Genomic DNA, 27991 nt, shown 5'->3' with positions numbered 1-27991 from the left:
CAACCTTAAAATTAAGACCTATAGAAAAGTTATCTATATCTAGTTGGCTATTATGCTCTAAAGAGTGTCACCAGTTTGCTTAGTGCAAATCTAATCTGCCTACCCATGCAAAATTGAATTGTGTATTTAGGTTCAGGAACATCTTGATCAAACCTAGGTGAATCTATGATAGACATTTAAAAGGCACATTGATCCTAGGTTAATATCGGAAAATCTTATATAATAACCTAGACCGAGGAAAAATAGTTAAATAAAATTGTGATTGACTGGGTGTGACTACTTGTAGAGACTAACTAATCTACCTTATTCTTTGAGTTTTGGAGCTTGTAGTCATATCTCTTTAAAACTCGGATGTCAAAATATGCTAAAATAGAAGTCAAATGCTTTGGACTAAAATCTTAAATCATCATAAGCATTAGATTTTAGCCTATAGGAAAATAGGGTTAGTCTCCTCACCCAATGAAATAAATTTGAAAGAAATCAAGTGGCTGCCATTAAAACTTGCATAAGAACCTTTCTTGAACTCCCTCGAGACTTGAATCATAAAACTTGAAATCCCTTGGCATCTAAGTTGGGTGGGCATGGATGCCCTAATGAGTTAGGGGAGAATGAGTGAAACATTAGGCAACCTAGGAAAGGAAGTCTCCTAGGAAAATTTATTTTTGATTGAATCCCCTTAAAATCACTCTAGAGATACTTGTTGCATTCCCTTGGCTTTTAAAAATGACATTTTCATGAAAAAAATTCAGGTTAGGGAATGACCACTTGACTAGTAGGAAGTCCATTTGAATAGTGGCACCCTTTTTAAGAACAAAAATTAAAGTAGTAAGCCCTTAATGAAAGTGGAGAAGAAGTAGGAGGATGTAAGTGAAGAGAAAAAGGCCAAAGAGAGTGCTCCAAGAAGAAAAAACTAGGAGATTTATGAATAGTTAGGCCATGATATAAACAATGTTAATTGCCCTATCCAGCATCAAGGACCTAATCCTAGTAGTTGAAAAGAGAATGATTGACAAGATGAAGAAGCCCAATGATAAGGCTGCCTTGATTTTAAAGAGTTTGAAGAGAAAGAAGAATGAAATGAGTAAGTGAAATACAAAAAAAGCTATAAGTGATGGGGTGAGATGGACTTGTATATTGTCAATCAAGATGCCTTGGATTGGTTGAAGTCAATCGGTTTGCTTAGCTAAGATATGAGTTGCATTTGTCATTGGATGATTACAAGGCTCTTGGAGATTAAAATCTATAGATTGGAGACCAGAGCTACTTTCTATAGGACTAAGAGTTTGGATGTCCCCTTGCTTATGCTCTATGCTATACATCACACCTGGACACTTCTAGACTCTTCCTTTGAGTTGGCATTCCTTTTGGAGAGTTCTCCTGGATAGTTTTGCCCTTTGATGGTTGGGCCATTTTTCTTGAGCATCTTCTAACGATTTCCCCCTCCTCTTTGGTGTCACATGTCTCCTCCTCCTTGCAGGCCTCCTCATCCACCTCAAACTCTTCTACTTGACATAATTATCACCCTAAAAACTTTCAAATTAAAATTCAATCCTACTCTCATAGGAGCATACTTTTCTTATTCTACTATCCATTGAGGAAGAAGAAGCTCAAAGACCTTTCTAAAAACCCGAATTTTGATGATAGACAACATAGACATGTGATAATTTTATTCTTAAATGTGAAAAAATTACTTTCAAGCTAAAAACTTAACAAAAACAGTCAACTCCACATGAAAGGAGTTGAGTATATGAAGAAGAAGAAACCTACAACATTCAAATTCAAGATCTAACACTTCCAAAATTTAATGACTCGAGCACATGACATTGTAGCTGAACATCGTAAGAAAAAAAAATAATTTGAAAAGTCATTATAAGCAATGATTCGTAAGAAGTGGAGTCAAATTCATATTCATACTCATATGGAGTCAAGTACACTAACATTGAGTCGAACACTTATAGATGGAACTAAGTATTCAAAAGTCAAACCAAGTTCAAAATTCTGAATTTTGAATCAAGCTTTAGAAAAATTACCAGAAAGAGTCGACGCCATAGTGAAGAAGTTGAGACAAAAGGAGCTGAACCCAAGTTACAATAAGTTTTGAATTAACTAAGAATTTAACCCCTAAAGGAAATGTGTATGTATAGGAGCTAACTACTTCATGGAGTTGATTTAGACTGAAAGCTACTAAAGTGGAAGGACTTCACCCCTACAAAATAGAGTCAACCCCTATAAGAAACAAAAGACATGGGATTCAAGTTAGGATTCAACCCTCAAAAGAGCCATTGAAGTAGATAACATTTGACCCCAAAACAAATGACTCGACCCCAAACTTCTAAAATGGAATTCCAAGCTATTCCAAAAGCAATATCTTCGTTTATAGATCTTCAATGTGAAAGTGATCTACCAAATTGACAAGCAACACAAGTAGAATATTTTGAATATTTTTTATGTTTTCCAAAATATTTTTCAGCTAATTTTGACAATATCTAGAAACCAACCTAAAAATAAAGTATCATCGAGTTTTTCAAATTGAGTTTGATTCTATAAATACCCAAACATTTTCTGTCTTTCACAATAACTTGGCCACAAAATTTAAGGCCATCTTGTCATACTCTACAGTCTTTTTGTGCTCAAATTCAAAAATTGAAGAATTGAGGTCTTCTACTTGAAGTTTTTGGTTCTTCAAGAAAGCGAAGTATATGAACTTCACTTTTACATATACGCCAAATACTTTTCTTGTCATTTGAGTTTTAATTACATCTTTTGATTGACTTTTTTTTATCTTCATTATCAATTTTTTTTTTTTTACAAAAGTTTAGCCGTAGTTCAAGATTGTTCTTATTAGCGATGCTAATCAGATTAGTAGTTTCACATAAGAAAATTGTAAAACCTTTAATTGTTGTAATATTTTTATTAGCTTATTAAGAGTCAATTGTAAGACTATATCATAAAGCAAGAAGCTCTTGCTCTTTGGTTACTATTGACTAGCTGTAATTGGTTTTCTAATGGTTCGTACATAGAGTTTTTACTAACCATAAGTCCCAAGGTGTAGTAAACCTATTCACCTCCCTCTAGGTTTACTTGAACTAAATCATTTCAAGTGGTATCAGAGCCACTATACTCTTGAAGCCTAATTAAAACTTTTAGGTCAACCATAAAATATCCAATTTCTCTTACTAGATTAGACATCCTATTATAGGATGGAAGTGGATGAAGGGCTATAGACCTACTAGAATTTGTCTTATAGGATGGAGAATGGCGAGTGGACCATTGGAATGGAAAGAGCTATACACAATGGAATGGATGGAAAGTAGAAAAAAAAATAAATATTTTTCCCAGAGGGTGTTCTCCTTGGGTGGATGGCAAAGTAGATGACCAGGACAGAGAGTAGTACCAAGGACTCGAGTCTTTGCCAAGGGCCATCCTCCTTGGGAGAGTAGTTGAGCTGGTGAAACTTGATACAGTGATAGACACCCTATTGATTAGGGGCTAATCGTCTGAGTAACCTTTATATCTTCGGTCAAGATACTTTGGTAGGCCGAAGCCGATAAGTTAGCTAAAGCTAAGAATTCAGCTAAGAAGGATTTGCACTGATAATTGGATGATTATAAGGCCCTTGGAGTTTACAATTTGTAGATTGGAGACTAGGGCTATTTCTAGCATTTCTGCTATATGGGGGTAAGAGTTTGGATGTCCACTTGTTTGTGCTAGTAAGAGTTTGGACGTTCACTTGTTTGTTCTCTAAACCACATATCAAACTTGGACACTTCCAAGCTTTACTATAGGTTGGTGCCCTTGGAGAGTTCTCCTAAATAGTTGTGCCTTTGGATGAGTTTGCACATTCTCTTCTAAATTCTTGCTTTTGGGCAATTTGGATGCTACCTTCGAGAGAGACTTCCAAAGAGTTTTTTTTTTCTCCAATTGGATCAAACAGTTGTTGTTGGGCGTTTGGATGGTGTCCTTTTTGGTATGAGTTGTTTCTTCTCTTTGTATGAGTTGATCAAACGATCTTTAGTCAATCGAACCAATATGCAACCAAACATTTTCTTGGACTTTATGTGTTGTTAAGTATATTTAATACACATAATTGGTAACTTAACTTAAGTGTTTGTTATCACCAAAATTATCTCAATGAGTATCTTGAGACTAACATGTTATAAATTTTGAATAAAATAAAATTGAGTTACTTTGAAATTGCTCCCCATAATTGAGAAACCAATCCTGAGTTTGTTATGAGCCTGGAATTTTAAAATCAAGTTAATTAAGGACTATTTGAGATGCTCCACATATATAGGGCATAGGCTTGGTTGTAATATTTATTTATCTTTGTATTTTAAATAATCTTATCGAGAGATGTTCTATGTAAGAGCTAAATTATGAATAAGTAATCCTTGCATATGTTAGGTGAAACCTTGTGTAGCAAGACCATCCCTCACACTGAATTTCTTAGAAAAACCTTTATGCCTTTGTTTAAGTGCTAAAAATTCTTTGTGTAGGGCTAGACGTGTATTATAGTAAGCTATTGTAAAATCTCTTAGATGAACTAGGCTTGACATAGCGTACTATTTCAAAAGTCCCTTTGTGGGGAAAAATATAATTGGCTTCGAGTCCTTTGAGTTGTAAGTTCACTAGGCTATTTACGTAGGGTGTTCAATTCCAAAGTGCAAACACTTTGTGATTGAAAATAGTAACATAAATTTGGGTTGTGAACCACTATAAATCAAGTATATTCATTGTAAGGATTAATCTTATTTGCTTTGAACTTTAGTTAAAATCAATTTGCAAAAAGAATTCACATAAAACAAAAAGAGCACAATAATCTCAAGTAAAACACTCCCTACTACCATGTTAATGTCTTAGGTAAAAGTACTTCCCAGGAGGTCACCCATCCTAGAATTACTCTTGCCTAAACTCGCTTAACTTTAGAGTTTTGAGTCAGATACCTAGCCAATACAACCCGAAAAGACTAACCGTTTAAGGTGCGGAAAGCCAAGTACCTAACTCAAACCACAAACTCTAACAAGAGTGGACGGAACCACTCTGACACCCACCCCGCCCATTCTAGAGCCGCTTCTCACGGGATACGAACACGGGCCGTGGCGTGCTTAGCTTTGATACCATGTTAAAGTCCTAGGCAAGAGTACTTCCCAGGATCACCCATCCTAGAATTACTCTTACCTAAGCTCGCTTAACTTCGGAGTTCTGAGTCAGATACCTAGCCAATACAACTCGAAAAGACTAGTCGTTTAAGGTGCGGAAAGCCAAGTACCTAACTCAAACCACAAACTCTAACAAAAGTGGACGGAACCACTCTGACACCCACCCCGCCCATTCTGGAGCAACTTCTCACGGGATACGAATGCGGGCCGTCGCGTGCCTAACTCTGATACCATGTTAAAGTCCTAGGCAAGAGTACTTCCCAGGTGGTCACCCATCCTAGAATTACTCTTGCCCAAACTCACTTAACTTCGGAGTTCTGAGTCAGATACCTAGCCAATACAACCCGAAAAGACTAACCGTATAAGGTGCGAAAAGCCAAGTACTCTCTGACATACCACACTTCCCCTTCTTGATTTGTGCTTCATGGAACCTAACAAGGAAAAGGAACTCGTTGCATGAGAGGAAAAGAGAAGGTATGTAAAGATTAGGATTTGTTAGTCAATAGGATTAGTGTTGGTACGTGAAAGACGAGAAAGGTGGTAGTAAATTCGATTAAGGAAGAAGAGATAAAACCCACTAACTGGGTGATGAACCATCTCTATTCTCACACAATGAAATCTAATTTGAAAAGAGAATTTATCTTTGCTTAATTCTTGATTGACCTACTCATTACAATTCATTAGACACTACTCATGCCTACTCTACTAGGCTCCTAACACTTGACTCAATCTCAACCAATCCAATCTATTTTGACTCAAGCTCTTCTGAGCCCACACGGTCGCTGAGTATCTTAATCTTGATCTTTTTATTTGAACTTACTAGACCGTTCAGAATCCTTCATGTAGTTAATTAATACATACCCAGGACTCTATCCTACTTAATATCATAATAGATGTCTTCTTTCTTCCTTTCTTGCTTGGAGGGGACTGGTAGAAAATGAATAATGAGAGGGGTTCACTCCAAATTTTTGGAAGGAGAGAAGATGAGTATTGTGATCTTTGGCAAAAAAATAGTTCCAGTTTTTGCCTGTCATTCTCTAATCTAAAATTGTTCCCAAGAGATCTTCAGACAAGTTGAGTTTTTGTCAAGCTAAAACAAGAGTTTTTGCAAGAAGTCATAATGAAGCTGAATTTTATTATTCTTTCAGACACATTGAGTTAACTCAGACGAGCACCAAGAATGCATGCCAACCGGTCCATTGATGTTTCATATATATAAAAAAAGGTCCATCGATCTTACTTTTGCATTTTGGCCTTTTGAAAATTTCTTTTATCCCCACTACAGACAGTTACATCAATCTTTAATTATGTCTAACCAGAGACCGTGGGTCACAAAGGCCATAATTTCATTACATCAGAATATGTAGTACAATTACATCTCCAGCTTTGCTTGTATACAACAAATGAGACAAGAACCTGGGTTGTTATGCAGATTGCTGCTTTCTACAGATAATAACTTACAGTTTGTCCCCATATAGTCTTCTGATTTTCACCACATCTTTTGGGTAGTACCATATCGTTAGAGAAGCTATACTGCTTTCCTCATCCCAAAAATGAGGTCCCTTCAATTTTTTCACTTCGGAGCTCCAAGGATAACCTCTGTTGATGATTGAATTATTTAAATAGGAGCCCAGATACAGGAGAGCAAAGAAAGTGTACCCAAGGCATGATTACTAATCGGATTATCATTAGATATGGCCAACACTACAAGCTGTGCCATCAGCCTTCCACCCCACTCAAGAGTTTATGACAAGCCCATCTGCCATGAAGAAAAACAATTATGTGCATGTTGTCTGTAATAGGAACGTTAACCAATAGCATGCAATCAGCCAAGAAGACTCCTGAAGGCAAATAAGTCAAAGAAGAAAACAAAAAATACCTTTCTATGACATAAATAAATCCTCAGACTCCATTGGAGATGACCAATACCGAAAAAGTGATTCAATTGTTATTCTTCGGGTTGTACTAAGCATTGAGATGAAAAATCGACAACCATCAATCTTGTATTCTTCAAGTGGATTTCTATGTCCAAAACTCCTCACATTTACCTGAATAAGTATGAAGCCCACAACTGATGGTCAACTTCATGAAGATCCTTTAGGAACTCAATTGCATGCACTTGATGGATAAGAGATAACATTCAAGACAACATGGAGTTTCCCATCAAACTGGACCTTAATAGAATAACACAAAAAGGTGAAGATAATTCCATACTAAAAAAATCACATGTTTCAGCTATATACTGTTCAAAAGTGACACAATAGTAAAAAGAGCATTGTTGCATAATGTACTGCCCAAAGGAAATTAGGTAATTTACCTTGGGGGGGGGGGAGTGGGGTTGAGTAGTTTAGTCCCTTCTCACCTAGGTGTAGTAGGAAAGTGATAGGAGAGTTTATATTGTATTAATTCTGTATTTTGGAGTCATAAGGTAATATGTATTAGTGAGAGGGACATTTCTGGAATTGTATTAGTTTTCACGTAAGAAAGAAATAAAGGAAGTTAGGGTCAAATTTTGAGCCCTAATGAGCATTGCATTGCAGAACTTTCTCTTTCTCTCTCTTTCTCTCTCTCTATTTCTTCTTTCCCTCTCAAATGACTTCTCTATCTTCTTTTTCTTCCTTTTTTACAAGCGTTTAGTCATATTTACTCATTCGATAGAGTATAAGGGATAGTATGGTCTCTCTGTCAATGTTATTAGGTGTCATAAGATGAGCTGGAACCAGCCCTATACTCTTTTCTCACCTTTGCACCTTTCATCTCTCTCTCTTTCACGTGTTGATTTCTGAGTTTTTTTTTTCCAAAAGATTTCACTTATTTTTACCCCTTTTTTCACTCTCAACTGAAAGAAAGCATAAAACTTAAAAGCGTAAGCTTAGGATACACCCAAAGCTAGTGTTTACACGGCGTAGTGGATCACTCTAAATCTGAGGATGTGGGATTATTCTCAACACTCAGATTTGAGCCCTATTTGTGCATCTAAACACAGAGACTAGTTTCGGTGGAAGCCCATCAAACCAGCTTGGGATATGCAATGACACAACTTGCACCAAATCCAAGCAACTTGAATGAATGAATGCCATGTGCCATTCTTTTTGTTTGAAGCGACATATAAAACAGTGCCTTTGAATAGCAAGCACAACTTTTTGAAGTGGTTCTATGGAAAGCTCTGCCTTTTGCCTTTAAAGTGGCATTTTGAGTCAATCTGAGTGCCACTTGGCACTCGACAATTGGTGGTGCACAAAATTGGTGTGACTTGCGTTGCACTGGATCTGGGCTCTCTCAAACTTGTTTTACTACAATAAAGAAAAGCTTATAAAAGCTCAATCTTTGGGTGCAGAAGTCCAACCAAAATCTCATACTGGATTCAGGATCACTCTAAGCCAAGGATATGGGACTGTTATCAGCACCTACACATGTATAACAAAGTTTTATACAGTTTCTGTGCCAGCTTGAGGGTATTTTTTTTTTTTTTTGAAATGGTGCTGAGTATTATTAGAGAGAAGATGATTTACATTAGGGGGGACCATCCCAAACAATGAGGGATTGGAGGTTTTACGATATGTTAAATTGTATATTAGATATAATTTATGTTCATAATTGTTGTATAATTTGGGTTATGTATATAAGGTTATTAGATTAGGCTTAATGGGATGGGTGGTATTGTATTGGGCCCATGGGCCAATTTGTAACAGAAAAATCTAAGCTTAAATACATAATGAAAGGGGGAAAAACCCCGAACGGATTTATTTTCGTCTTCGTCTTTCGTGTTCGTGTTCGTGTTCGCCGAGAAACCAGAGAGCTCAACGCTCTCTCTCGTTGGTGATTTGGACTGTTCTGTCAGCCCCGTGAGGTAGTGGTGGTTTCGTCCACCACCGTGAGCTCGTTGTGCCGTTAGCCGTTGAGTTCCATCAGATCGCTCGTTCAACCATTGTCGGATCGTTCGTTTGACATGGTATCAAAGCTGGGCACCATGATTCCGCGTTCGAATCCCGTGGGGAGTGGTAAGGAGCGGGAACAGTGGGTGTCAGAGTTAGGTGGTTCCGGTCCACTTGGGTTAGGTTTTGTCCGCCCTGGTCCACTGATGGGTTAGGTACTTGGCTTTTTGTACCTTAAACGGCTAGTTTTTTCTGGTTGTATTGGCTAGGTATCTGACTAAGAACTCTGAAGTTAAGCGAGCCTGGGCGAGAGTAGTCCTAGGATGGGTGACCTCCTGGGAAGTTGCTAAGCGTTTGACAGAGGAAGGTCCCATTCTTAGCTAAACTATTGGCAAAGGAATTTGCCGAACATTGTAGCATGGTTCTAGGAGCAGGAAATTACAGAGACAATATCTGAAATGGAAAGCAAAACACGCCAGTGATGCCAAAGAGAAGATACCGATCCTGAACACTAGCCAATAACGACTTTAAGAGTCCCCTTCAATGAGCAAATGACTGAAGAGACGATCTCTGAAAACGGTCAGGCCTTGAAGGAGGGATAATACTTCAGCAGTGATTGAATCAGAAATCCCCATTGGACCCAAATAGGAGAGGATGACATCTCCCGAAGAGTTCCGAAAAATGCCTCCAAAACAAGCAGGTCCCGGACAGCCAATGGCACTGCCTTGGAAATTGAGTTTAATGACACTAGGAGGAGGGGACCATTCAACCATGGCTGGAGTTCTGGAGGGGGCTGCCATGAGCGTTATGATGCACCAATTCATCCGAAGGGGCATGCCAGCGAGGGAGGAGAGGTCCTCTCTGGAGAGCCAACTTGAGATGAGGCTTGTGATAGGTTTGATAGTGTCTTCAATGCCGTTGAACTTGTGGTTAAAACACCGGTTGTTACGCTCTGATCAAATGCACCAGGGCATGTGGTCGAGGCAAGTGGACAGAGCAATTTACCAATTTTTGGAAAGGGAATCCCTTGACAAGGCGGATGGTCCCTATGAGATCACGTTGTAGGCCAAGATGGAGTCCAATCCGTTGAAACATGGCCATCTAGACCCTCCAAGAGTAGCTGCAGTGAAGCAGCATGTGATTAAAAGACTCGTCACAAGTGTTCCATAGAGGAAAAATGATGTCTGGACTGGTGTGGCTGCAATGGTGTAGATTATCCGCAGTTAGAATATGCTCCCGAATGGTAGCCAGATGAAGAATTTGATTTTGTGTGGAGCAGAGTCTCCATGCAGTGGCAACGTCATGCTCAGAGGTGTTGGGGGTCCATCCTATAATGTGAGAGTAGGCAGACGAGACCGAGAAGAGACCACCAGCATTTGGCAGCCATAGCATCTTGTCAGGAATGTGGGGTCTTATCACAATGGATTCAAGGGTGGATAGGAGAGTGCAGAGCAGTTGGGTCTCGTCTTCACTCAGGCCACGTCTAAAATGGAAGTTCTAGGATTAATTACTCCAGACGTCAGCCACAGAGGCATCCTAGCACAAAGAGATTGCAAAAAGAGAGCTGAAAACATCTTGGAAGGGAAGATTTCAGCAACATTGATCACGCCAGAAGAGAAGCTTCTGATCATTGCCGGCAAAAAATGATGTGGCGCTTTTGAATAGAGGAAGCAAAGGGAGGAGGGTCTTCCAGATTGGGGACAGGCGTCTACGATTTTCCCCCTCAGACCACCAAAAGCCCGGCCATTGCAATTTGAACGCCACCATTGGTTTCCAAATACTGCTACGACAAACATTGAAGTTCCAGATGCATTTGAGAAGAAGGGCCTAGTTCATATCTTTTGTGGGGCGAATACCAAGGCCACCCCTTGGGCGAAGAAGGCAGACTTTGTTCCAATTGAGAAGGTGATACCAGAAGGCATCATTGGATATGCACTAGAGAAATTGCTTCCTAATTGCATCGATTCACTTGCAGACAGAGGCCAAAGAATTCATGAATGAAAGGTAGTAGTTAGGGAGGCCGGTGAGGCAGGAGTTCAAGAGTGTGAGTCTGCTAGCGATGGAGAGCAATTTTCCGTGCCAAGTAGCCAATTGCCTATCAAAATTTTTGATCAAAGGAGACCAAAGATTCACGTTCTGTTTAATATCAAACATCGAGCGGTTGAGGTAGGTGGATGGAGTGGAGTCCAAGGAACAACCCAGGCAGTCCGCCATGCTCTGAAGGGTGGCTACATTGATGTGATATCCAATGAGGGTAGTTTTGCGCCAATTTATCTTCTGCCCCGAGGAGAGCTCAAACAGTCAAAAAAGGGCCCATAATTTCCTGATTTGATCCATTGCACGTCAAAGCAGATAGTGTCGTTTGCGAATTGAATGATTGGAATGTCAAACTCAGCTTGATTTGCAATGGGGTGAATCCAAGCCGCCACCTTATCTGAGTACACTATGGAGCAGAGGTATTCGACGATTATGTTGAAGAGCAATGGAGATAGAGGATCGCCTCGACGGATACCGCGAGATCCTTTGAAGAAACCACATGCGATGCCATTGATAAAGGTGGAATAGGTGGCGGAGGATATGCAACTGTTGATCCATTAGCGCTATTTCTGACCAAAGCCCATTCGATTGAGGTCATCCAGGAGTTGCCAATTCACCTTATCAAAGGACTTATCGAAGTCCAGTTTAACGGCAAAATGGCGGAGCCTCAAAGTCTTGAAAGTGAAGGAGCTTGTGACTGGCCATAGTAGAATCCAGAATGTTGCGTCCCTTAATGAACACGCAATGCCCATGATGAATGACAAGAGGAAGCACTGCCTTGAGCCGATGGGCGAGAAGGCAAGCAAGGATTTTGTAGGTGCTGGTGATGAGACTGATTGGGAGATTGATGAAACTTTTTAATGACATGAAAGGGTATATTTTAAATTCTCTCAAGAAAGACAACTCTCATCAAAGTCACATAAGCGGACATTCCAAACTAGCATTTATCTCTTACCTTGTTTGGCTAGTGTTCCAACTAAAATTGAGTCTACTGTGTGTCATTTCCTCTAGATAGGATATTCTGACCTACTCTTTTACCACTTGGTTAATTGGCAAGAGGATGTCTTCCAATTAATTTAGAGGATTAAGTATTAGATCTGTCCATATTGTTAGTTGTGATTGATTCCTGCCAACACATATAATGAACCAGGCTCTTCAGTCCAAGTGGCTATGGAGATTAGGTGATGAGAGACATTCTCTTTGGAAATGAACCATTTCTGTTTAATTATTCCCTTGATTATTGGTTCGCTTTTGACCCGGTTCAGTGTTATGCATAAAGTCTTTGGAAAAATGGCCTTAGATTTAAACTTTTGTTCATGCAGGGTGTTCAGTTTCATGTGCGTGGAAATAGAGGGGGTTTCTGGTCAAACACTTGGGTCGACTTAGTGTTGTTGTCATATTGTCTCTTGTTTCAGTTAGTAATAGACTGTCAGAGAGTTGAAAATTCTTTTAGGAGGAAGTTGGAACTTAAATCTAATTGCATACTGATGATTTAAGGGAGATCTCTAGATTTTCATTGCTAGAAGGCAGGTACACGTTGGGAAAGGGGAGGACCAAAAATTGTTTGGAAATATAGCAATTCTGGTTTCTACTCAGTGGCTTGATTTTACTCATGGTTTTTTTCTTTAGAAACTAGTCATCCATCCAGCTTCTGCTCTACCTTGGAATAGTAGGGCTACCCTTTGGGCAAGGTACTTTATGTGGTATGCTTCTTTTTTTTACTTTTTTTGAAATGTTATGTGTGGGTATGCTTCTAAAAGTAGGATTCTTACCATGACCAACTCCATTGTGGTCAATATTTTAATTAGAATGATGAGAATTCCATTAAAGAAAAGGAGTCAACAAAAAACGAGAAGGCTAAAGAAAAGCCTAAGCATACAAAAAAGAAATAGAAAAGTACTAATGAATATCAAAAGAGAAGGAAACCCACCCCCCACCCCCACCACTACAATATGACCCTGACATGGTCAAATTGATCAAAATGTAAAATGTAAGTTCTGTTTGGTTTTGTATGAGTCTGATGGTCATATATATATATATTTTAATGGCCCATTCCCTTTATTAAAAGAAGCGTGTTGTGGCAAAAAGTTCCGGATTGGTAAGTGTTAAGAAATGATATTGGGTTATAATGACAAGCAATAGGCTTTTTCAGAGGCAAGTCATTTTAGGACATAGCCAGACAATCTAAAAATGGTATCAGAGTAGGATGTGTACATGGATTGAGACCAGTTTGTACACCGGTGGGAGTGTGTATTGTGTGCTCCACTGGGGGAGTTTGAGTGCTGTGTACTCCGTTGGGAGCTTGCACCCACGTCTCAGGCTCGTTATGTGTAAGCCTAGATGTGAGGGAGAATGCTGAGAGGGGAAAAGTCTCACATTATTAAGTGTTAAGAAATGGTTGTTAAGGAATAGTCCCACATGGAATAGTGAGTACAAAAATCTTGAGTTTATTAGTTGGGAAAGAGGTTTCCTAAGTTGACTAGTCATTTTGGGATAGGGCCTTAGACCCAATTTAACATGGTATCAGAGCAGGTACTCATATGTAGGCATGCACCTAAAAACTATCTACCACAAAAAGGGCCTACACCTAAAAACTATTCACTTGTAAAGCCACAAAAGAGGGCCTACACCTAAACTGCCTACTCCTAAATTATCCACTTGTAGAGCCACAAAAGATGGTCTACACGTGAGGGGGGGTGTTAAGGAATAGTCCCACATGGATTAGTGAGTACAAAGATCTTGAGTTTATTAGTTGGGAAAGAGGTTTCCTAAGTTGACTAGTCATTTTGGGATAAGGCCTTGGACCCAATTTAACAATGGTATTGGGTTACAAAGTTGAGCAATATACCTCTTAAAAGGCTAGTCATTTTGGGATGGAACAGGCCTCAATCCAATAAAGGGCGTGGTTGTAATAGTGGTAGTCATGGACGAGGTCATAGAGAAAGGAAGTGTGTGCACTATAATAGGTCCACTCATAGTTCAGATAACTGCGGGCCTTTTCCTCACTCGATAGAGTGCCATGCTGCAAAAATTTGAATATCATTTTTGTTTTCCTAGTTTCCTTGAGTTGGTAATTTAAAGTGGTATTTTAGACTTCTTCTAGAAGTTTCTCTAAATAGGAGAAAGTTCTATGAGCAATTGCTTTTTTATGCAACCATTACAGAATGCTTGAACTTTTGAGAATAAATCTTATTATTGTAGAGGGCATATAGATTGTATGATTCATCATACGCATTTCTGGATTAGTAAATTTCACTCTGTAGAATTACATTATTATAAGATCTCACTAGTAGAGGTGTAAACAGACAGGATTAGTGGTGAGGACACCCATCATATGCTGTTGATTACAAGTCTGGATTTGATTTGATTTCGGATATCTGGAATTTTTGGATAGTATTTGGTATGAAAATCTGTAATAAAAAATTAAAGAAACATGAGGTAAAATGGCAAAAATGGGAAATGTTAGGTGGTAGTGATAGTTGGGCAGAAGGGGGGGGGGGGGGGGGGGGGGGAGGAGAGAAATGAGGTTTCCCCTGTTTCAGTTCCGGATTTGGATATTTACATTATCTGAATCTTATAAATTCCAATTCCAGATCCGAAACTTCTTATTCCAGATCCATTTACAGCCCTATTCACTAGAAAGAAGTGGATGCTTTTATTGACTCTAGAAATATTAGGGTTATCCCTTGAAAGTCTTGAGAGATGGCATAAACATTGATTGGATTTACGGGGGGGGGAGGGAGGAGGGTGCACTTCTTTCAAGACTTTTTGAGATATATTCGTTCTGTATAGCCTGCTCCTTTTAGGCGTTGTGTTTCATCTTTGGTAGAACTGCAAGCTTTTACCCTACAGTTTTCTAGAAAGAATTATGATTTTCCTCTTATTGTTGAGGGAGAGTCTTAGTAATTATTGAATACCTTTTGGCCAGCAGGTCTCTCACCTAGAGTTTTTTATGGCTGCTTGAAAACGTTGCGGCTCTCAATGCAGGCCATTAGCTGGAATAGTCCCACACTATCAGAAGTGCAAAGGGATAGCTGATCATTGGCAAGGACGGGTGCTGCTCTTCCTCATTTTCTTGAGTATCCAGATTCTATTGTTGTTTTTGCTTGTTTTGGTAGGTCTGGTTTGATTGGATGAGAGGTCTTTTGCCCTCTATTGCTGACTCTAATATGATAGGATAGCCTTGTTTTTTATTTCTTGCATGTCATGTAAGTTCTCTTTCCTCTTAATGATATTCTCATTTCTTTCGAAAAAAAAAAATCTGACTCATAATACTGCATGTATTTTGTGAAAAGCTGAAGTATTAAACAAGAATTTAGTGAGGGAAGTTTCAGAACATACTGCTGAACTTAGCCTGTTCATATTGATCAAATGATCCTTCCAGAAATAGTCAAGGGTTTTCACAAAAACTCCTCTCTGAACAAAACATCAAGAAAAAGAGTGAGCTTTTCTGAACTCATGTAGTAGAAACTGCAATACTTGGGAACATACAAAGCAATCAAATAAGCTCAGGTAAATATACAAGAAACTGCTAAACAAATTGTTGAGAAAAACTTCTTTCCTATGAATGTGAAAAATAGACTTTGGAAGGAGTTTCCAGACCCTCACTAGTCACGAATGAACTGAATCATTTACATCCATCTACAACAGGGAAACCCATAAGACCTTGTCTACCATGGGACTTCCTTTTCTTAATAGGTAACAGATCTACATATATTCTGGGAAAGGATAGCAAAATACCTCAATTTCCTGAATATAGGTATCATCATAACCAGATTCTTGTACCACCTCCAAATAAGAAGCAATCAGAAAGTCTCCCAAAAACTTTCTTAGGAGGTTAATAGTCCATCGATACCTTCCATACCTGCATATTCGAGTCCATGAAGCTTAAAAATGTAACAGAAAACACAAAGATGAGCACATGCAAAAAACACCATTTCATGTCAATTGTGCTCATGATGTGTACACCTTTCTACCTCACATTTAGTATTTTGCAATCGAAGCATGAACATATAAACTCATCAGATACTATGTACTTACTTCACTGAATCATCAGTGCATATGGTGAGATAACGCTTAAGAGAAGCACCCTTTCCACGGATTCCTCTGAAGGCATTTGGTGGAACTGGCAAATCAGGGAAGGAAAAGGAACCAACTTCAATAGATGGCAAGTCACGTGTACGACTAAGGAATGAGACTAGGGCTTCTTCAGTAACCCCAGCAAATGAACCTGGTATAATTGGTACAAAATGAGGGCCTGTTGTATATTCTGTATTATCCTCATACAAACTAGTGCAGAAATAGGAAACATTCAATTTAGGTTACCCGGTAGTATCTTCCCTCCAAGTTCGATATATTCATCCAGGATCTTACCCAAGTTCCAGTTACTTGGATGCTATGCAAACAGTGATAAAGCTGGTTAGTCTAAGAAGATGGAAAACATAATACTGCCCCTCGGAAAAAAACTTCCAATACCTTCAGTGGATCAACATTTCCAAAGATAATTTCATCGATCACAGCTTGCATGTATCTGAAGCCACAAAGCATTTAGAATGAGATTAAAAAATTAAAAGGTGTCTTCATTACAACTTAGATGAGTAACCACTAAGGTGAGGAGCAGGATAACATAGAGAAAACACAAACAAAAGTATCTAAGCACCATCATGTGTGTCAACTTGGAGACACACCCTAGAACTTGTTTGGATTCATTTGAGTTTCCAGGTTATGCTTGACCCAAGCACAAGCACAATCATACTTGTCAGAGTTTAGACAGCAAGATGGCTCAACCCCTCGAGCTCAAGGATACACATTGTATGAAAGATGGCTACAGATATTTGGTGTGATTTGTATACAAGATCATGGCATTTACACGTTCTTTTTTTAACTGAACTTTTTCTTGAAATGGTGATAAATTTATCAACAGAGAAAGAAGCAACAGAAGGCTAAGAGGGGGATCTGAGCAGATGAGCCCAATGGAGCTGTTTTAAACAAAACTAGAGAAATTAGGAAGAAAAATAGCCCATAAAATGATGTCAAGAGATACAAATCAAAGGAGCAAATTTATAATTGTAATGAAATTTATAAATACTTGTGTTTTTACAGGTGGTATGGTCACTCGACTTAAGGTGACTCATTACACATTAGAAATTGAGGTCATTTTAGTCTTTTTAATTTTATTATGTAATAGACTGAGAGAAGGGTTGAAGTTAGGCCCGACCATTAACAAGAATTTGTAGCTTGCTCACAGTTTGCGTGCACTCCAAATTCTAGTTTTACCAATTTTAAGGGGTAATTTTCAGGAAGAGGAAGCCATTTGTCCTTACATTATTTGCTACGTCTACTATTAAAATACCAGTCCAATGGTATTTTAGTTATTTTCCATATTCTGATTTATCTTAGCAAATTTCTGTTAGTTAGATAATTATATTAAATCCTTACTTTTCAAGTTTCATTCAATCAGAGTTGTATTTATGAGTTATAGGAGTTTTTGTAACTAAGGGCATTTTTGTCCTTCTTTCTAATTATCACTTCAAGGGTTTAATAAAGAGAGGGAGCTCGTGCTTTTCTGGCACAAACTCCAACACAGCCAAGGCTGCTTCTCTCCTTTCTCTTCTCTCAAACTTTTCTCCTTCTCTTTCTCTCCCAAATCTCTTTCTTTACATGGTATCAGATCAATCGAGGCAGTCTTGGACAGATCTTCTCCAGTTTTGAGGCTTCTTCCTCCCCATTCAACAACCCTATTGAAGGTTCTTCCTAAAATTTCTGGACTGGTAGGGTAAAATTCAATTTTTCCTCCTCTTCCTACCATAACCAATTGGTTGATGGTTTCTACTCTCAATTGAGTGACTACTAATTTGAAGCCCTTTACGAGACCCTAATTGAAGCCCTAGCTTCATTATTGCCTGCCAGCCTACCCAAGGTTTGTGTCATCCTCCCAATTGTTTACATTATCCATTCTTTATGCAATTAAGCTGCTTTTTGCTCAATTTCCAATCTCAATTGCAAAGTGCAACTGCTGTCAATTGAAGGTTGGGTACTTTTGAGTGAAATTGTCCTAATTCCTTTGATTGTGGGGCCCACTTTGCTACACATGGTAAATTTAATTGGGGAAAGTGATCCTTTGGGTAATCAGACAACTATTTGCATTGAATTGTGAGTTTTTTGAGGAAATCAGATGGCTGAATCCAGCACACAATTTGTTCTCCATATGACAGCTGTGGAAAACAATCTCAGCCTATTTAAATTGTTGAGTTTATGGAAAAGAGAAAAACTTCATCGACTTGATATAATCTAAGTACATGAACCCTTATTTATAATAGAGGAAAGTAGTAGAGTCCAATTACACCCAAACTCTAACACTTAAAGATAAGTCCAAGCATAATTAAATAACTCAACATAAATAGTAGACTAACATAACTAAAACACCTTTAAACTGAGATTCTTCCGTGAGACTCCTGTAAAACTCCACCATATTAATTCTGGCACTGTGAGATTTCTTATTGTGAGAGTATTGTAAGAGCCTTCCATATCTTCTCTTCAACATAGATAACATCCATCAGATTGAATGGGTCAAACTATGTGAATTAGTCAAGGTCTATTCTTATTTCTGAAAGCTAGAAGAATGGCTAAATACATCAGACATGATCCCCCTATACTGGTTACTGAGGATTGGGAAGGCATTAATAGAGTTGGGCAAGAAGAGACAACTATGGTTACAAGAGGCAACATGGAAAATAAAGGGACAAAGGTTGTTGCTCTCAATATTAGTCTATACCAAGTCGTTCAAAAACACCCCGTGGACGTGGAGGTCGCAGAGGACAAGGTCCCATGGACGTGGAGGTCATAGAGGACAAGGCAAGGAGGTCCCATCTAAGAAGTCCAAAAAGAAGAAAAATGATCAATGATTATTCTCTCTAAGAATGTTCATGGAATTGGGTCCTTGCGTTGCCGCGCTTCCATTCGGGACCTCCTTGCCTCTACCAAGGCAAATGTAGTTGTACTTCAAGAAACCAAGGCGACTTCTCCACCCCTTGGTTATATCCGCGAGTTGTGGCCCCTTAAGGAGCCCAGTTGGGCTTTAGTGGATGTGGTGGGATCGGCTGGCGGCATCCTACTGGTGTGGGACCTACTCCCTTGGAATCAAGTTGAGAGACAAAGGTTCGAGGAACATTTGGTGCTTAGTGGGTGTTTATGGCCCTACCAGACACTATGAGCGACATCTCTTCTGGGATGACCTCTTGAGGACTTGTTAGATGTGGCGTATTTCTCTGATGCTTGCGGGCAACTTCAACGTTACCTGCTTCGGCCATGAGAAATCCTTGTCCTCTCGGAGAATCACAACCTCCATGAGGCTTTTTGTTGACTTTATTGGTGTTGGAAGATGCGCCCAAGCCCACACGACCAAGGAAGGCCCACATATCCAAGAGTGTTGGAAGATGGGCCCAAGCCCATAAGATATGGACTCACCATGATCACACGAGCTGGAGGGACCCACCATAATCACGTGAGGTGGCATGATGAGTCCTACACAATAAGAAGTCTTACAGAGCCAAAATTATTATGGAAGTAGGTCTCACAGAAGAGTTTCAGTTTCAAGGTGTTTTAATCATGTTAGTCTTCTATTTATATTGGTTATTTAATTATGCTAGGACTTATCTTTAAGTGTTAGAGTTTGGGTGTAATTGGGACAAAGGTAGTTTAATTGTAATTGGACTCTACTACCTTCCTCTATTATAAATGGAGGTTCATGTTCTATGATCACAATAAGTCAATGAAGTATTCTCTTTTCCATAAATTCAACAACTGGACGAGATTACCCTATCTGGGAAGACCTTCACTTGGTCAAATGGTAGACAACCCACCGTCCTCTCCAAGCTTGACCGCTTCTTAGCCAACAATGATTGGCCCGTGCTTTACAGCAATGTCACAGGTAAAGTTCTCAATTGGGTCGTTTCTGATCATTGGACGATTATGGTTCATACCCACTTCAGCAGTTGCCCCTCTTTCCCCCTTGCTTTTCAATATGGTGGCAAAATATCTATCATCCTTGATCTATTCGGCCAAGAACTTGGGATGGCTCTTCCCCACGACAGACTGCACAACCTTTGATATACCGATCCTTGAGTTTGCAGATGATTCCATTTGTTTTGGGGTTAGTACTATGGATCAGATCAGAAAACTACGTGCTATTTTGGGATTATTTGAATTGGCTTCTGGTCAGAACATCAACTAGAAGAAAACCACTCTTCTAGGCTACCACATCGACTCATTTGTGCTTCGGGCTATGGCTGATTATTTGGGATGCTCTTCTAGGCTCCCACTTTTTGACTCTCGGCCTTCGGCGTCGCTTGGAGGGGTAACTTCTATCTAAAGTGGGGCGTCTCACTCTCCTTGTTGAATGAAGAACGAAATTAAGAACGGACGAGACAAAATTTACGGTGGTTTGGCTGAGCCTACATCCACTGGAGCGATAGGGATAAATCTTCACTAATGATAATCAGGGTTACATAATCTTCATATAATATTAAACCCTAGAGGTATCCCCCCCCAACCTTAGATTATATGAGCCATATTCTCAACAATCCTCAAGTCTTGTTTGGTAGGGTTGCCAAACTATCTGCTATCATTCATGCACTGGCCGGCCTCCATTTGCTCAAAGATTGATGCCATCCGTCGACACTTTCTCTGGAGAGGATCAGAAGACACCTTCAATATCATTTGGTGAGTTGGAAGGATATTTGCATGCCCTGCGATAGGGGTGGATTAGGCATCCAGCCTACGAAGGAAAATCAAATGGATTTGGAACTTCAAAGTCAAACATAACAGCCTATGGAGAGATATGTTTAGGTTCTACCTTAAATCTTCGGGTGCCTGGTGGAAGGAGGGTGGCGTCACTCGCATCTTAACCACAATATGGAAATTAGTTAAAAAAAAAAATTCAAAGATGCAACATCCTTTTACACAGGCAACGGAAGGACCGACATCTTCTGGTCGGATGAATGGTGCGGCCCCCGCCCACTCTCTTAGGACTTCCTGGGGCTCTCTAGGGTGGCTAGGGACCTCTCCTGCTTAATGGCTGATTCTTGGAGGGAACATTCGTGGAGTCTCTTGTTTCGTCGGGGACTAGATGATGGGGAAATTTTGGCTTTTTTCTCTCCTCTCCAGACTCAACAACATTATTAACCGTGAGCATGCAGATGATAAACTGATATGGATGCCCAATATCAGTGGCCGATTCATAGTTGGTTCCGCCTACTCTCATATCAAAAAGCAAGACTACAACATGTACGAGCAAAAGGCAAACCTGACATGAAAACTCTCAGTGCCTAATATAATCAAATTTTTTGTTTGGACGACCATCAAGGAAAAAATCCATAAAAGAGGCTTCACCAGTCCTGATCGTACTTGTCCCCTTTGTGGTGTATTCAATGGGACAGTTCAACATGTTCTCTTACATTGTGGATTTTCTTAGCAAGTCTGGATGAATATATTTCAGAAGATTGGACTCCAAATGGAGCTACACCAGGACCTCTTCGGCACTTATGAGATGGTTATGGGGATCCGCCTTCCTAGGTTGGGCAAGTTAATTCTCGTGGCATATCTTGCGCATGTCCCATGGTGCCTATGGCTAGAGCGAAATAACCGGAGATTCAACTCCAAGGCTAGCACCCTGGACAATACGACTTCTCATGTAGTGGGCTTTATCTTGAGCTGGCTATATACCAGAAAGGAGTTTGCCTTTCTATCAGGTGTTTCCCTTCGGGAAAATTGGAGTTTGATAGCACATATGGCGGGCCCCTCTAGGACAATGGTAATGGCTACCTGGGATCCTCCCCCTAGCGATTGCATCAAACTCAATTTTGATGGCAGTGCTTTAGGCTGTCCTGGGCCGGCTAGAGCTGGTGGTATTTTCAGAAATAGTAGTGGAGACCCTATTCTATCTTATGTTGGGCCAGTGGGCATTGCTGATTCAAATACTACTGAAGTGAGTACTCTTTTATTCGGTCTCCAAATCTTCAAGGACCGTCTCCATGGAAAACTGCTTTTTGAAGGAGACTCCAAGACTGTCATTAGCTGGTGTTCTAAAGATAGCTCCCCCCCTTGGCGCCACTGGCCTATCACCGATTGTATTACTGACATTCTGTCATCTATTCATTGTAATTGGAATCTCAGCCAATTCTTTGACTGATAAATCGGCAAAATTCGGAACCTCCCAACAATCTCTCATTGTTTGGGAAGGCTTCCCCCCTTTGTAATTTGCTCATTTGAGTTTTTGTCCTAATAAAATTCAGCATCATTTATGTGAAAGTTAGAGAGAAGAAATAGAGAAGAAATAGAGAAGTAATGAGAAAGAGAGACTGTACAATAGAGAAGAAGCAATTTCAGCAACTGCTGCAGTCTCGTTAGAGGTCCAGATTGACTTCTAACCCTTATATTAAAGACTTGATTGACAATTACAGTAAATGACAAAACTGCCCCTCCATTCAAGCATAGATGTGACCTCAAACTCCAGCATAGACAAAACTGCTGCAGTCACATTAGAGGTTCAGATCGACCTCTAACCCTCATATTAAAGACTTGAGTGATAATTACAGTAAATGACAAAACTGACCCTCCATTCCTGCATAGACACGAGTCATAACCAGGAAAATAAGAAAGGAAAGTAAGACTCTTATACCTTTTCACTACTAGATTTCTAAGTAAATTAGTAGGACAATGTTACAGGAGTAAAATGACTGTAATACCCGTAAGTTAAACATTACTCTTGTTCTACATCTTTTTTTTTTTTTTTTTAAATGGAGTGAATATTATTAAGAAGAGAAGAGTATAGCTAGGGGAACTCTCTTGTTACAATCAGCGATTGAAGGGAAGTTCCAAATCTGGCTTGTTTGTCAACAAAAGAATTGGCTGAGCAGGGTATGATTCCAGGTACATTGAAGGTTCGAGGCAATGCTACAAATGTCCAAATAGGTATCCCAATGTTTCCAGGGGGGCTTTTGTTAAGTTGTGGAGTCTAATTAACGCCTTACGCAGAGTCGGCACGATATATTGACTGTTGTTTCACTAAGGGTAGTTTGGGGATTGCACACTTGTATTTCGGTTGCCCTAGTTTTCTCTTTATATCTGGGGGCGCTGCTTTAGGGTCATCATTGAGGATCATCAGTTGTTGTAGAGATAGGTTAGAGAAAAACACTTGTGTGTGCAATTTCTCTTGTAAACTACATCATCATAGTGAATTATTGCAGCAACGGAAGACAGGATGTAGTCTCACCTTGAGGTGAACCCTTATAAATCTTGTTGTTTTCTGTGTTTACTTTATTTCTTCTTCTGCGATTATTAGTTCTCTCGTTAGTATTGAATTAGGGCGTCTAATTCCTAATAGCTTCAGCTTCAGCATACCAGTCAATGATGATTTTGGAGTCTCCCTCGGTGATCAGAGGCTTGGAGAATCTGTTACGTAGGTAGTGAGGCCACGAAGGAGGCTCGTGAGTTCAGCAGTAGTGGAGTCCAAGACTCCAAGAGGGGCAGGCAGCGTAGGCAGCAAAAAGAGTACCATTAGCCGAGTGAATGACTCCACCTAAGTCAGCAGGACCCGGGCAACCTTTGGTGCTACCATCAAAATTCAGCTTGAGGAAGCCCGCGGGTGGGGGCTGTGGTTCAGCCATTGTAACTACCTTAACTACATCTTGTTCTACGTCTTTAAGGGCCACTTTTTTTATATCAGCTATAACGACTATCTAGTTTCTTCACAAGATGAATTAAAGCAGTAGCATCCATGTAGCCAACTGCCGTTTGTAATTGCCTACAACAACTTATAACTTCAGCAAAGATCTAGCCATCTAAATATTTTCAACAGAATCAGTTATGAAGGATTGGTCGTACTGACATATAAACAAGAAAAAAAGGCCTTTCAGTCTTCTTGTCATCCAATATAAAGGAAATATCAAAGAACATTTATTCTGTCAGTATGGAAAAAAAGGCAAGATACATATGCATAGCAGTGAGAACACCAGCTTAAAATGGAAAAGGAAGTCAACTCACTGAAAGATATGTTGTGAACAACTTTCTGAATCATCAGTTAATATTAACTGTCTCAAGTCATAAACATGCTTTCTTTGCACCTGGTCGAATTCAATTGTTCATAGCATCAATAAATACTTCATATGATGTTGATTACAAACAAGCTAAAAATTATATTTTCAGGAAATAGCAAGCAAGTAAAATAAAACTAATTCATCAGAAAGAAACCAAAGAGAAAAATAATGTGATAAAATGAGAGGACTACCAACTTGATGAGGAATTTTTTTGTATGTTGGCAAAAATAAATAAATTATTAAATGATAAAAAAAATATCACATAGGGTTTAAGAACCCACAATCACGCTAGAAAAAATCTAGAAGAACAACATAAACACTACTATTGGCCAATTATAGTTGTGAACCCATGGAAATAACTAGCTGGGGACATGCAATTCCTCCTTTTATCAAAGAGTCTGCCACTGAATTTGTTGTTCAGAGTATGTGCTGCCACACTACTTGAAGTGGTGCAATCAAATCCATAATTTGTAGAAGATGCCTATCAAACAGCCACAGATCAGCCATGCCTTTCCCCAAGAGAAGACAAGCGTGGAGTTATCTTCAATAATCTACAGTTGATTAAAGTGAAGTCGATTTAATTGATGGCCTTCTAGTAAAACTCCAATTTCAGCCTTTGTTGATGGTTTCTGATACTGCCTCCTATTCTACTTAGACTCAGGTTACTACTTGAACTCTCATCAAAATTTAGTTTGAGATGACCTGGCAGAGGAGTTGTTCATGCCTCTCTATGTAGTACAGATCTAGGAGAACAAATAGTAACGTGTCTCCAATTAAATGTCAAAGTTTCAACAGCACCTGTTAATTTCCATAGAGACTTTCCTAGCTTTGATAAGGGAAATGAACACATCTCAGAAATCCAATCAGCAAGTGTTTTTTGAAAACAATTTGAGAGTCTAAATTGATGAGAACAGAATAACCAGATTTCAGTAGCAAAGGATTAGACGCATCTCCTCTTCAACATTGTGGTGAAATTTCTCTCTGTTATGTTCTTCTCAGCCAAAGAATGTGGATGGCTAAACCCAATCAGCAACTCCTCGGTTTTTTTTTTTTTTTAAATGATGCTGAATTTTATTAAGAGAGCTCAAATGAGCAGATTACAAGAGGGGAAGCCTTCCCAAACAATGAGAGATTGCTGGAAGGTTTCGAATTTTGCCAATTTATCAGCCAAAGAATTGGCTGATCTAGGCACGAGGTTCCAATTACAATGAATGGATGACACAATGTCAATAATACGATCAGTGATAGGCCAGTGGCACCAAGGGGGGGAGCTATCTTTTGAACACCAGCTGATGACAGTCTTTGAGTCTTATTCGAAGCTAATGGCACACGTTATGCATTTCTCCGACACACGATATGCGTCGATTCGGCGCACATTACGTGTAACGTTTCTCTCCTCTTGATTTGCGCACAAATCGCCTCTCACGTCGCTCTCCGCAACTCCTCGGCCTTCAATATCCCTATCTTCGAATATGCGGATGACACTCTGATTTTCAGAGGAAGAACTATGGATAACATCAGAAGAATCAAGACAATTATGGGACTCTTCGAAATCTGCTCAAGTTAGAAAGTAAATTGGGGGAAAACTTGCTTGATAGGGTTCAATATAAACCCAAACTCCCTCTTGGAAATGGCTGAAGCCCTTGGTTGCTCAATCTCATCCACCACATGCATCTACCTTGGTCTCTCTCTGTTTTCGAGCCACATTTGCAAAGACCTCTGGACTCCAATTACTGAGAAGATGGAGATGCGTCTTGCCTCCTGGAAGGGTCGATTACTTAGCAAGTAGGAAGGCTAACCCTTTTAAAATCAAACATTGCTGGCATCCCAAATCATCACCTATCCTTCCTGCCTTGTCTGGTTTCTGTTTGCCGACAGCTGAATAAGATGAAGAAGCGTTTTCTTTGGAGAGGAACCAGCTCAGAAAGTACCATTTGGTCAGTTGGGTAGATGTCTGCCCCCCAAAGACCCTTGGAGACCTTTGAATCTGACTTACCAGAGATATGAATCGTGCCCTACTCTTAAATGGATTTGGAGACTCAACTCATCTACTCCAAACCTTTGGAAAGATATGGTGCTATCAAAGCTCGGCATTACTTCGTTTTGGTGGACCGAAGGGGGAAACAAAAGGCTTTTATCTCCTATCTGGAGATCCCTCTACCTTTTTATCCCCTTTTTTTCCTCGTCTGTTCAATTCTATGTGGGAAATGGCCAAAATATTAGATTTTGGGAAGACTGGTGGTCGGGCGATATGCCTCTTCAGAACTCCTTTCCTAGCCTCCTCAGAATTTCAAGATTGAGGAAAATTACCATTGCCGAAGTCACCAATAATGGGGGATGGAATATTCAACTTCGTCGTGGCCTATCGGAACTTGAAGCTCTGGAAACCAGTCACTTTTGGGATACCTTATAGAGGACCAAAATGCAAGCAAACAGATCAGACAAATTAATTTGGTGGCCGGATAAGACTGGCTCCTTTTCAGTCTCCTTTGCCTATCTTGTCATTCGAGGTTGGACCGCACATAGTCCCAAACATGCAGTGGAGTTCACATGGCATCTCAGTACTCCCCCCAAAGTAAAATTCTTCATATAGAGTGTTTGCTTAAACAAAATTCTCTTTGCTGACAATCTCAGAAATCGTTGCCAGCTAGGGGTGGACCCATTTGCCCTTTCTACCATGTCGCTGAAGAAACGGTTAGCCACCTGCTCCTCATATGCCCCTTCTCTTTGTTAGGAATTAAACACCCTCCTGGGGAAGTTCAGGGAAAAATGGCGCTTCTGGATTCAAAGTTGCATCTCCTTTTCAAGCTACTCCGTTCTTCTCAACGGAACGGCCTGCGGGTATTTTAAGGGATCCAGGGGAATCAGGCGGGGAGACCCCCTTTCCCTTTTGCTCTTCAATGTGGTAGCAGAATATCTATCCTCTTTGATCTATTCGGCCAAAAATTTGGGTTGGCTCCTCCCCACGTGGGACTGTGCAGCCTTTGACGTGCCGATGTTAAGCACCTAGGCAAGAGTACTTCCCATGAGGTCACCCATCCTAGAATTACTCTCGCTTAGGCTCGCTTAACTTCAGAGTTCTGAGTCAAGCACCTAGCCAATACTACCCAAAAGACTGGCCTATTAGGAGCGGAAGACATAGGTACTTAACCCAGACCCATAACCAGGATGTCCCATAACAACCGATCCTTCAGTTTGCAGACGATACCATTTGCTTTGGGGTTGGTACTATGGATTAGATCCGAAAACTGCGTGCTGTATTGGAACTATTTGAATTGGCTTCTGTTTAGAACATTAACTGGAAGAAAACCACCCTTCTAGGCTATGATATCGACTCACCTGTGCTTCAGGGTATGGCTGACTATTTGGGGTGCTCAGTGGGAAATTTGCCAGTTACATATCTTGGATTACCACTCTTTGACTCTCGGCCTTCGGCGATGCTTTGGTCCCCTCCTCATTGAGAAATTTGAGAAGAGACTAGCAACTTGGAGGGGCAAGCTTTTATTTACTGCTGGGCGACTCACTCTCCTCAAGTCTTGTTTGGCAGGACTACCAAACTATTTATTATTATTCATGCACTGTTCGGCCTCCGTTTGCAACAGGATTGACGCCGTCCGTCGGCGTTTTCTCTGGAGAGGATCAGATGACACCTTCAGATATCACTTCGTGAGTTGGAAGGATATTTGCATGCCCCGCAATCGGGGTGGTTTAGGCATCCGGCCTACGAAGGAGATGAACAATGCCCTTTTCCTCAAATGGATCTGGAAATTTAACATCAAGCATAACAACCTATGGGGTGATATGGTCAGGTTCTATCTTCAACCTT

General features: G+C 40.0%; 1 protein-coding gene across 1 annotated transcript in view; it reads right to left on the bottom strand.

Moving 5' to 3' along the window:
• Positions 1 to 6284: 6284 nt before the first annotated feature.
• Positions 6285 to 27991, bottom strand: part of LOC137949834 (protein translocase subunit SECA2, chloroplastic) — a 93116-nt gene continuing 71409 nt past the window's right edge. The window contains exons 25-32 of the mRNA XM_068796039.1: positions 24113 to 24192; positions 16547 to 16601; positions 16397 to 16466; positions 16112 to 16301; positions 15812 to 15935; positions 15413 to 15487; positions 7039 to 7207; positions 6285 to 6918 (exon numbers count right to left, since the gene is read on the bottom strand). Coding sequence (XP_068652140.1) covers positions 7043 to 7207; positions 15413 to 15487; positions 15812 to 15935; positions 16112 to 16301; positions 16397 to 16466; positions 16547 to 16601; positions 24113 to 24192 — 759 coding nt within the window. The 3' untranslated portion in view covers positions 6285 to 6918; positions 7039 to 7042. The remainder of the gene's footprint in view (positions 6919 to 7038; positions 7208 to 15412; positions 15488 to 15811; positions 15936 to 16111; positions 16302 to 16396; positions 16467 to 16546; positions 16602 to 24112; positions 24193 to 27991) is intronic.

The sequence above is a fragment of the Aristolochia californica genome, unplaced genomic scaffold (genome assembly GCF_029961685.1).
Source record: "Aristolochia californica isolate CCGP_79_NKW_82.1479 unplaced genomic scaffold, dmAriCali1.0.hap1 SCAF_14, whole genome shotgun sequence".
Classification (NCBI taxonomy): domain Eukaryota; kingdom Viridiplantae; phylum Streptophyta; class Magnoliopsida; order Piperales; family Aristolochiaceae; genus Aristolochia; species Aristolochia californica.
Note: the sequence above shows the minus strand (reverse complement) of the source record. Positions and strands in the feature narration are given on the sequence as shown.